Source organism: Apaloderma vittatum, unplaced genomic scaffold, assembly GCF_000703405.1.
Source record: "Apaloderma vittatum isolate BGI_N311 unplaced genomic scaffold, ASM70340v1 scaffold14182, whole genome shotgun sequence".
In the NCBI taxonomy this organism is placed as follows: Eukaryota; Metazoa; Chordata; class Aves; order Trogoniformes; family Trogonidae; genus Apaloderma; species Apaloderma vittatum.
The window spans coordinates 51,460-62,816 of record NW_009701978.1 but is presented as its reverse complement, the minus strand read 5'-3'; the positions used below and the strand labels follow the sequence as shown (position 1 = coordinate 62,816).

General features: G+C 38.1%; 1 protein-coding gene across 1 annotated transcript in view; it reads right to left on the bottom strand.

Moving 5' to 3' along the window:
* Nucleotides 1-1,027: 1,027 nt before the first annotated feature.
* Nucleotides 1,028-11,357, bottom strand: part of LAMA4 (laminin, alpha 4) — a gene marked incomplete at its 5' end in the record, with an annotated part of 60,826 nt that continues 50,496 nt past the window's right edge. Inside the window, 7 exons of the mRNA XM_009879361.1 lie at nucleotides 1,028-1,376; nucleotides 2,809-2,928; nucleotides 3,902-3,995; nucleotides 6,435-6,565; nucleotides 7,568-7,727; nucleotides 8,577-8,732; nucleotides 9,596-9,785. Coding sequence (XP_009877663.1) covers nucleotides 1,231-1,376; nucleotides 2,809-2,928; nucleotides 3,902-3,995; nucleotides 6,435-6,565; nucleotides 7,568-7,727; nucleotides 8,577-8,732; nucleotides 9,596-9,785 — 997 coding nt within the window. The remainder of the gene's footprint in view (nucleotides 1,377-2,808; nucleotides 2,929-3,901; nucleotides 3,996-6,434; nucleotides 6,566-7,567; nucleotides 7,728-8,576; nucleotides 8,733-9,595; nucleotides 9,786-11,357) is intronic.

Here is an 11,357-nt window from a genome sequence, read left to right as displayed (position 1 = left end):
CCTCTGCAGCAACATATCTTCTGGCATACCTTCCACAGGAACATGGTCCTGGTTGTGAGGATTACTGCTCTAAACTGAAGTCTTGCAGGGGGAATGGTTGCAAGTTGCAACAGGGCAGGTTTAAGCTGGACATTAGGAAGAAATTCTTCACAGAAAGAGTGGTCAGACACTGGAATAGACTGCCTAGGGAGGTGGTTGAGTCGCCATCCCTGGATGTGTTCAAGTGTTGTTTAGATGTGGTGTTGGGTGATATGGTTTAGGGGTGAACTTGTAGTGTAGGGTCAATGGTTGGACTTGATGATCCCAAGGGTCTTTTCCAACCTGAATTGTTCTATGATTCTCACAAGCAAGTGATGATTTTATGTGATAAGGGATTTGCCCAAAACTGTGACCATGCTTCTGCTTTCTACACTTTATATTTAATTGTGTTATATTAGTGCAAATGAGATCACAATGAGATTGAGGATTTAGTGCTGTGTTTGTATGTAAGTGTATTTAAAAATCTAGAGAAAAAAACTTGAAATTTTGAAGTTTTTTTTCTCTCCCCTTCCTACATAAGACAAGTATTGCTCTAGAATTACTTAATTTAGGTAAACAATCAGTTATATAAAGTGTCTGTCTTAAAAGTTATACATCTTATCTTCGTGTACTAGAACCTATTCATGAAGTCTAGAAGTGGAATAAAACTTCTAGTTTTTCATTGTTTGCAATCTTAAATAATTGATGTGCTCCTTGCCCCCCATTTTGACTGAGGAATGTATAAATCAGTTGAATGGAAAATTAAAAAAAAAATCTTTGAACACAGGTACTTGCAATATGTCTATTATCTAGCTTTATTCTTTAATGTGCGTTAGCAGATCTTTTCCTGTGAAACAAAAGATGACCTAAGTTATGGAATGAAATTATGTAGAGGATCTATCTTGAAAATAACATATTTAATATAATTTTAGTTTCTTGTATAATCCCACGCTTTCATGTAGCAGACTGGCCACACGTATGCTATAATAAATGGTAAAGCTCACTCTTGTGGTAGAGTAAGAGAAGTGCAGAAGCAACAGCGCTTTATTCTTCATCGGTTTTTGTTTTCACATAAACGTTAGAAGTGACCCTTAAACATGCTGCTCTCTGTAGATGGCTCCTTGATGTTTTCGTTCTTCTCTTGGTGAACATGGTTTCTTTTGTTCAGTTTTTGTGGTCTAAGGAACTTTATGAGATTGATGCAGTGCACTATCAAGCTGCTGGACAAGTATTGATGCTTACAGCACCACTAACCAAAGCTGCTTTACTAAAACTCACTGTTTTTTCATCAATCATGAAGTTACGAATGCAGCCAATGAAGGAGTTGCGTGTAGTCAGGCTGGATGTTAGCAGAGACTCTGGAAGAAGCAGATTTAAAAAGAACAATAATAAAAACTTAGAACTGATGATGACTAAAATAATCAGCTTGGTGGCAAATCTTTTCAATTTGCTGGCAACTGCAGCTCTGCTGAATCTTCTGTGGGTCTTCTGAAATGTCTGACCTACTGCCACTGTCCTAGAGGCCACTAGAATAGGGGTGGGGAGTTACCCACATTTATGTAAAACTGGCTGATACTACATAGCCAATAGAGGCCCAATCCTGCATTTTTTGACAACAGCATTTTCTCTTAAGTAACAAAGTAGATTGATCCTAGAGTGCAACTTTGTAATTTATTTTAACATTACGTGTTTTGTGACCTGTGCCTGATTTGTTAGTTTGCATTTAGTTCACTGTATTTACATGATGTTAGTGTTATATGTTTGTTGTTGTGAAGTTCTTTGTAAGATTCTTCTCTGCCAGGGTGATAATAGCATTATAGAGCAAATGTTTTCTATAATTAATGTAGAAATACAAGGCTCTACTATGAGGAAGAACAGCATTTGCAATTTCCACTTTATATTACCTCTCTGGGATGAGTTCTGTCTTAATAAAATTCCAGTTTGGATTTAAAGAGTGAACAGGCATCTGCACACAGATTTTATTATTCCCTTCAGGCTCATTTTTTCTCCTGGTAGTGTGGAGTGGATGAGAACATCATGCACTCAAGCCACTAATCCAAGATAAGCAATATAATAAATTTTGTAGTTAGTCCTGTTCATGATTGACATGCAAGGCACAGAGAAATAATGCTCCGTGTTTTCAATGAGAAATATACAGGAGATGACTTCAAAATTGAATCGCATAGTGTTGATTACAGTTTGTACATGAATCCCAACAGAGTAGCTCTGTCTGTTGAATAAGGGAAGTAAATGTAGTAATCTTGGCCCACGCTACCCAGATGGTCTGTGAGTCACAAATTCACATTAACAGACATCTGTGCAATAGGAATCACTAGTCAGAAAAAGAATGTTTTGTCTTGTGTTCAAAGACACCATTGCTTGAAGAACAGGAAAGAAGCCTACCAGCAACAGAACCTTGAGAGTCCAGTTACTGCAACAGTGAGTTTCCTATCTCATAAATGAATAAATCACTTCTTAAAATACACTAAGCCCATACTGGAAAGTAAAATGGAAAACAGGCAATTTTTTCTACCTGTCTGACTTCTCTAATAAACTCATACCTGAACCTCCAGCAGCTGTGAATGTTTTAATTTCAAAGAAACAGCACTTAGTTGTTTTATTTTTTTGAGAACTTTAGCAGAACATTTCTGATCGGTTCCGGAGCCTTTGAATTTTACGAGGTTGTTCACATGAGATACGTTTTGTTCTTTTTTGAAGTGAAAACTAAGTCTCTACTTTCCCTGGAAGCTGTGTTGAAATTTGAGAACAATGTACTTGCCAAAAACTCACCTGGTACACCTCCAATAAACACTGGTTCCCTGTGGTCAACTGCCTTGGGATTAAGTGGCCCTACCACGTGGTTGACTTCAGAGTCTACATCCAGCTGCACCACATTAGCGTCTCTAATAACTAAAAGGAGAAGGAACAGGGATCAAAACAATTGTGAAAAAGTAGCACATGAGTTTTCTGTGACAGACAGGAGTTACCTCTTTGATCTGAGTAGTTTTATTTATGTTTGCTGAATGGGTGTGAGCCGTCAGTGGACAGTATGTGGGCAGATTCCGGCACAGAGCAGGGCCAGGGGAAGATACAGTGTGGGATCGAGGGTGTTTTGAGTGGGGCCCTTGATTGCTGGCAGCTGTGTCTAGGCTGCAGGGTATAAGCGTACAGTGGTGTGTACTTGGAAAAACTGTTTGCCAAATCATTCCCAAGAGGGGACATATTAGAGTGCAGTGAGCTTTCCTCCTTCCTTGTGTGCCTGCATTTCTTTCAGAAGGAAACTAGAATGCATGGGGAAAGGGTGCATGCTTAGATCTCTTCTGGATGTGATACTGGGAGACATCGCAAGTCAGCATCTAAACAGGAAGATAAAGGAATTCAAAGTACCCAAGGTTTAAAAGTACTTTTTGACTTTTGAATTCAGGAAAGAAGGGTGGTTGGCTGGCACAGAGGCAAAAATCCTGACTGTCAATATCTCTCTGTGTGAGGCAAGGGGCTCCCCAGATCTGTGCTGTTATTTGACCTTCAAGTGCAGCATATACTTGTGTTTACTGCGTTCTACCGACTTATTTAACCTCTAATCAGGAAAAGAACTATATCATCTGGTATGTGACTTAGGAAAGGTTGCCAGCATTTCAGCTAGACTGTATTGTGATCTTTGCTTGTTCTTTGCAGACACTTGTGCTTGTCCTCCCAGGAAGATCTACGGTTCCTCTCTATGAGGAATGAATACAACTGTGTCTTTCACACAAAGTTGTGTCTTGGCAGGTGAAAAAGAAGAACTGAAGATATGACTCCATTCCCAGGGCACTAGTCCATGGAGATGGATATCTGGGGAGGGATTGGGCTCTGACACCTTAGGGGATGATCATGTTTTACTGACCTGCAATTCGGTGCCACCTCCCATCGCAGAGGCTCTGTTTCAGTGTCACTGAAGTTGAAAAATCCCTGATTCCATTATTCAGTTTCACAGTAACCTGGGGGAAAATAATATAGTCATCACTGTAAACCCCTTCTTGTTCTTTTTTTTACCTCTGCTGTAATAATGCTGTATTCCCCACTCAGAACATATCTAGAATGTAAGCAAAGAAGAACATGACTTCATTAAATTCTTTAAAAATAAAGTACCTTTCTAATTCACAGATTTAGCTGTTTATTTTCAAGGTTCAATAGTTCTGCAACATTTCCGATTTGAACTCAAGGAAGAGTTCAAAAAAAGATTAAAAAATAACGGCTAATTTTACTCACATTTTCTAATACTGCTTCTCTGTAATTTCCTGTGTGGTAAATTAGTGTTTAGAGGCATCAGATGATGTTTTGGCATCTTGCTAGCCACTTAGTAAGGAAAACAGTAATGAAAAACTCAAGTATAAACAAGCAGACAAGATGTGAGAAAGGGATAGGAAGCTTAAGAATGACTTTTAAGTTATTTGTTCAAGCTTACCAGCAAATATCTGGCAGAGCTAGAAAGTGAGCCTAATTCTGAATTTCCTACCTCTACTTTAGTTATGTGAATTTATGTCTTTCTGCATAGAAATGTTACAGGAGCAGCATGTCCCTATTGTGAGGCACAAGATTTCCAGTGGTGACTGCCAGAGAACTCAAAACACTGAGTCCAGCCACTCAGGCTTTTGAAATGTCTAAGCTATCCCTGATAATGCTGATACCTTGTTGACTGAAAATGTTGCAAAGAAACAACTTTTATTTAATTTTATAAAATCTCTGTTTTATTATAGTTGTAACTTGAATTTTTTTAAACTGTTTTTTTTCCCCCCCAGCAAACAAAAATGAAATGATCTTCATGTTCTCTTTTATCCACCTGTGGACAAAATATGTAGGACCATTTAAAGAAAATATAGAATCGTGAAAGGAAGTGGCTTCTTAATGAATCATTCAGACAAGCTGTACTGATAGGGAGAGATCCACACATTTTAAAAAGGGACTAAAAGTGCTGATTGTTATTTGTTCAGCAAAAATGTTTTCAAAAAACAGGTCTTTGGTAATGCATCCAAAGAGAGCAGATAGTTAATGGTAAAACCCACAGATACTTACTAAGAAGGTTAACTATCATACCTGTTGCAGCGACAAGCAGGGAAGAGCTGCTTTTCCAGAGTGAATTTTATTTATGAATTGCATATGCTTATACAGGAAGCGAGGTTTGAAGCAATAAGTGAGGCATTATCTTTTGTCAGGCTAACTGATAGAGCTGGAAAATCAGAGAAGTTTCTGGACATGCAAGCCTTCCATCAGATCCTTATATAAGAAGTACTAGGCTGGACCAGTTGTATACAAACACAGCCTTTCCAGTGTGGTGTGATATACACCAATGCAGTGTGCTTTAAGAAGTTCTTTGTTAATTCACCAAGGACTAGCAACAGCTGTAAGAATAGGCCCTATCTTACCTCAACAGCTGTCGAAAGTTAGTTGCCTAACTGAAGCATCTGTCGTCCTCTCTACAGTCAATACAGAAAAATAAATTCTCTGAATAACAACTCATTTAATCACCTATATTAGACACCTAATTTAGAGTAGGAGGAATCATCATGTTAAACCATCCACTTAGTCACTCTGCTGTAGGTTCCTCGACAGAGGTGGCAGCGTGCTTCCTCACGTGTGGCATTCCTAGGTGAGGTATAGCCAGCCTCAATTAAATGCTCTCCCACTTTGCTTGACAGTTAGATGCTGGGTAGTGCATTGCAGTGGCTGAAGAATATCCACACTGCTTAGTCTCCTGACTATGCCCTCAGTTTCTTTTCTGCAAAAGTGAATAAAAAAAATTCATCCTGCTCTAAACCTTTCCTTGTCTTGTCCACTTAGACTGCAAATTACTACTGTGTGTGTACAATGCGTAGCATGAAGGGATCCAGATTTTAGCAATGAACATAAAAATAGCAACAGCAACAACTCTCTGGTAAGTTCGTTTCAACGGACAGCCTTACAAAAATCCAGAGGCTTTAGAAACAAGATCAACAGACAGTCAACTTGCCCTTTCCTTCACTCACCTCATCAGACGCATATATATAAAATGAAGAAGAGACTGAGCACAACTCAGACTTATCTTTTAACAAACAAGAAATAAAAATTCATCAACAGTTACCTTACTTGTAACTGTTATACATTTTTAATGTGTGGACGAAAGAACAGCAACAAAGAGTCAGCACTCCTACTTCTTTTCAGCTGCTCATTAAATATTTATAGTTGGTATCAATAAAGTGATCTGAATTTGTTTTAGGTGTTATTTTTTGTAATTTAAAATAAATGTCTGGATTGCTTAATCTAAGCATTTAATATATTTAGGAGAGAAGTAAGAATCAGTTAATGACAAATTTGTAAGACAAAAGCCACATATAGCAGAGCCGCAGAAGGTAAGAGAGGAGCCAGTCAAAGCCCTGGAGGAAATGTGACCTTCATTATACCTGCCCATTTCTCATGTGCAGATTCAAGTACTCTCCATTCACGCTGTGACCATGCAGTAGAATTCCTGAGCTGCTTCGGGGACGTATTTCAAAAACGACTTCAAATTTCAGGCCTAAACTGAAGGATTCATCTGTGAGGTAAAGAGAATAACATTGTTTTTGTAGTTAGTGATGAAACTGGACGTTTGTTCAAAGTCAAAATAGAAATTCAAAGCCCTGAGTGGAACTTATTTGTCATGTCTTTAAAACTATTGAAACATGTGCCAGTACACATTCTTGAAGAAATGGCATGGTGTACTGTCAATGACCCATTTCAACTTTTTCTTTTATTATGTTTGCTTGGAGTGCTTATAAAGGTTTCCTTATTTTTCTCATTATTTTAGAAAATATTTCTTAGCAATGAAATGGACATTAGAAAGTAAATTAGCTGTAATTTTTGGCAGTTTCTTCTTGTACAATTTGCTAGACATTCGGCAGTCTTTATACAGTGAGTGGGAGTTCACTTGAGCGTTGATTCGGTAGAAGAAACGCCCTTTTGCAATCTGGTGGCAGGCCAGGGAGCAAATTGGAAACACTGTCTAGTTCTTCTTGCTGTTGCCAATAAATAAGGTTGTGCAGTTTTCTTTCCTCTTCAGATCAGAACCTATGCTCCCAGAAAACTCTCATAAAACATTTCCTGGAGCATAACAGGCCTAAATGACAGAAAAGATGTGTTCTGTCCTGCCGTTCATTATAAAGACATGCAGAAAATCTTTCCTAGAATTTTTGTATTACATGTTGTTTTATTAACTAAAAAACTAAGGGATGGCTATTTGCTGGTGTACTTGGTTTTAGCCACACTGACTTCTGTATGTCAGTGATAATTTTTACCATATTATAATATATTTCCTTGTGAAATTATTCTAATTATTTGAAATACTTACATACAGATGTATTTATATAATAACTTGTTAAGTTTTGTGAAATCATGACCTGTCAACATCAGCTGCTTACCACAGTAATGATCTGTATCTAATAATCCTTGCAGCTCGCAGCCTCAGAAATTACTACACCCTTTAGTGAAATAAGCCATTCTGAAGCACAGTGAATACTACAGTCTTATTATGGGATATGTTTGTTTAGTAATATATTACCAAGGACGACATATCCTCCTTCTGATGAGAAGTATGTTCCCGCTTCTGATGGACCTTCAAAGCAAGGCGTTACACTAAATGTCTGTGCAGCTGAAGTAATCGATCTTCCGTTGAGCTGTAAATTGCTGAGACAACCACTAAAACTGTAGACAGAGTTAATCTGGGGAGGGGGAGGAAATAGCATGATTAGTAGATAAACTCCTTGTAGAAGGAAATAAACTCTTCTGTCCTTATTTGTACTTGTTTATGAACTGTAAGGCTATGATTGTCTGGTACATTGGTTTTGAATTAAAAAAACATTTTCCGGAGAAGAGAAGCAGGACAGATGCTCTTCATAGCCTCCCATGTCTCTCTGATGACTTCAAGGTCAATTCCAGCTTGTGTTGTTTCTCAAACAATCTTTACTGAAGAACTGTGAGAAACAAAGCCCAACTAGAGCAAGGCAGTGTTATACATATCTTATACTGTAAGGGTAAGACAGGGGGCTGCTTTTTTTGAGTATTGTGTCTGTCTTGATAGGCATATAACACTAAAGACTGCCTTGAAAGAGACTTAGTTATGTTAATTTTTACTTACACTCTTTTCCATATACTTCAGTACCAAGATGCAGAGCAGAATCTTGACTTCTAGGTACTGTCTTAAAACAGAGATACTACGATAACACTAAAATTTATCTGAAATTCATCTCTGTCAGACCTTAGGGTGGAACTGTTTTCACCTAACTTCACCTGTCTCATCTAAGGTTGGATGTCACTAAGATTTCTCTGTTCCTCAGGGAAGAGATGTCACTGACTTTTCAGTTGCTGCTGCAAGTCTGTGGAAGTCTAGGCCAGCTACCATCAGTGCAGCCCTGCAGGAACTTTGCTGTCCATTTGAAATGAACTGAGTGCTCCTCAGCACGCTAACGATTCAGACGATAATTTGCTTTTGGCTGAACTCATCCCTACAGTCAGTTTTTGCATTAACTGTACATAGAGGTATGGGATAATGGAATGGGTGTCTGCTTTACCTGGATATTTTTTACAGCTTTTCCGGGAGCTACACCCCCAATATAGAGTGGTTCAGTGACTTGCCAGGTATTACCATTACTGCTGAAAGGCTCTTCCAGTACTCGGAGACCATCAATTATCAAGCGACCAGTATTTTTACCTCTACTAAATATCACCTAGAAAGGGAGGAGAAACATGTGGAAGATTAGTTTCATCTGTTGAGCGAACACTCACTTGCAGTGGAAGAAGATAAGAATTTGAGAAGAAAAGCTTGTGAGTGATACTCTGTGAGCCTGTTTTATTAACTGCCAGTATTCTTTGCTGGACAACCCTCTCTTTTTACATTCATATGAAGGATAGATAGTAAAACTGCTGTCTTTCTTACATTTTGGTGTACAAGGCAGAGGTAATCAAGCTGTCACTGGGTCTACTGAGATCAGCTCATCTTATATTTGCATATATGATTAATTGCTACAGTGCTATATCTGTTAGCGTTTTCACGGTCTTCACTAGTCTTGTGGTCTGGATTCATCTAGCTTGCTTTAAATACTTAGGTGCCCAATTTAGTACTTAGTAACTGTAGACTTCCTCTGTAGCCAGGGAGGAGAGGTACCCACAGAGGAAAATTCACCTTGACCCTTAAAATTGTCTTTTAATTTTCATAGACTACAGAGGAAGCCTAAGACAGCTGTGCTCCTTACTTAAGCATTTCAAAGGAATTTGCTGAAAGAAATTATTACAGTTCCTTCTCTCCTAGCTAGTTTAACTCTTAATTGGCTCACTTCTTCTTTATGTTACTTCTGTTCAGCTGTTAGGGTTGGGAATTGCTATTTTTTTTATAACTGACTCGCTTTCTTGTCCCTAGTTAATGACTTGACAAAATACCACATGAAAGATTTAAAAAATATTGGCAGCAATTTTTCAACATATAGATGTGGTTATGAACGCATAAATGAAAAGACCCTGACCTGTCACATCAGCAGTGTGTTTGCTGCAGCCTTGATAGTATGTGTCATCATGATTGCTTTCTTTTACTTACATTGTGCCAAATGCCATCATTGTATTTCTCTTGGCTCTTAATCCTTATCTTCTGATGACCAGCATTAAACATGAAAATGAGTCGGCCATGAGCAACAAACAGGGCCATGAAGTTGGTCTCTTTTTGGTCCGAGATGTAGAAAATCATTCCATGAGATGAGTGAGTTTTCAGACTGATAGAGAACTGAGCTCTAGCATATAAAAACACAATAATAAAATCAGAGCAGATATGACTGACTTAAATCAAACTGCAGGCAGAGAAAGACTAAGATTTTCCTCTCATCCAAAGAAATATACATCTCCTTTATGGAAATGGTCTTTCTGAGAAGTATTCCAGTATTCCATACTGGATTTTGGAACAGAAGTCAAAATTGGTGAAGAAGCTGCCTTGCAAGGAACTTGTTAACAAAAATTAAAATTTCTAGAGTGAATAAAATCAATACAGACCACTAATAACCGACACCATATACACCACTTTCCATTTCTGTTGAATAGCAATGTTGGGGGACTTGCCATGATGGCCCAGAGACCTGACAGTTCACAAATCTTTCATATTATTCCAGACTCCCTGCTAAGCTTCTCCTTCTTTGTGGTTCCTTGTGGAGTCCAAGACAACTTGGCAAGTTATACTGACTTGATTTGACATTGTCAACAGTGAAGATTTCTTGAGTGATTGGTATTATTACTTTGGGCCTAAAAGGTGGCAAAGCTATACTGGGGTAGGACAATGTCAGAACTGATTACTCCTGCCTCTCATGTCAGGTCACTAGGCTGGCTTCCGTTCTTTGTGTTGCCTGAAGCTTCTATTTGCATGTGTGTGTTATGTTCCATATGTGTTTATTCCTTTGTTTTAAAACAACTGATATTCCTTTGCCAATATGGGTTATTTTAAAACATCGCAAGTCATTGTTTTTTTTTAAAATGCAGATTACAATGATGAAGCTGTAATAACAGTTGTAAAACAAATATGTCTTGTAGGGATGAAGAGACATTAGTTTGGCCTTTCCTTCTTCATATGGGCGCCATCAGGATTGCCCTAAGTAAAACACTATTGAAATAAAATGAAAGTAATGCTTCTTGTATTTAAGTCAGGAAATAGCACTCTTCTTTTCAGAGTTAGTGGTCTGGTATGCTTCCAGGAAGTGCTGTGTTGTTGAATTTATAGTCTTTCATGGAAAGTATTAAGCCAAAATCCTTTATTGGTTATAACATACCATACAGCATATTCCCTGGGAGTCTGAGAATTAAATGTCCACAATATCTAGATTCAGTATTAATTTCTTGAATTTCCATTATGGCGTGAATTGAACATGGCCTTCATAGCTTTATATCCTACTGCACTGTGTAAATTCTTAACTATTAAATAGCTGGCAAGGTCCACTCAACAGAAAACTGCTTCACATTTTTGGTGAACTGCTGTGTTCTTTTCCAGCTCAGCTATAATGCCATTGCTTCTTGCATCAAGAGACCAAAAGTGCATTGCTTGTATAGAACTGACATCCTCAAAGTCTTCATACAAATAGGCAAGGAGACACATTTTGTTAATATGCAATGCAGATGAAGACTCCACAAGAGGGATGCAACTGGAAACACACTCTTTTTATTGCTGTTACTCAGCTGAAACACCTTTTAATATATCCTAACAACATGCTCTATACAAAAATTTGCCTAAGATATAAAGGAAAAAGCCAGGGTGACAGCAGAAATGTATCCCTTTGTTTATTTGAACTACATCTTTGTCCTCCCCAGTATATTTAATTTTA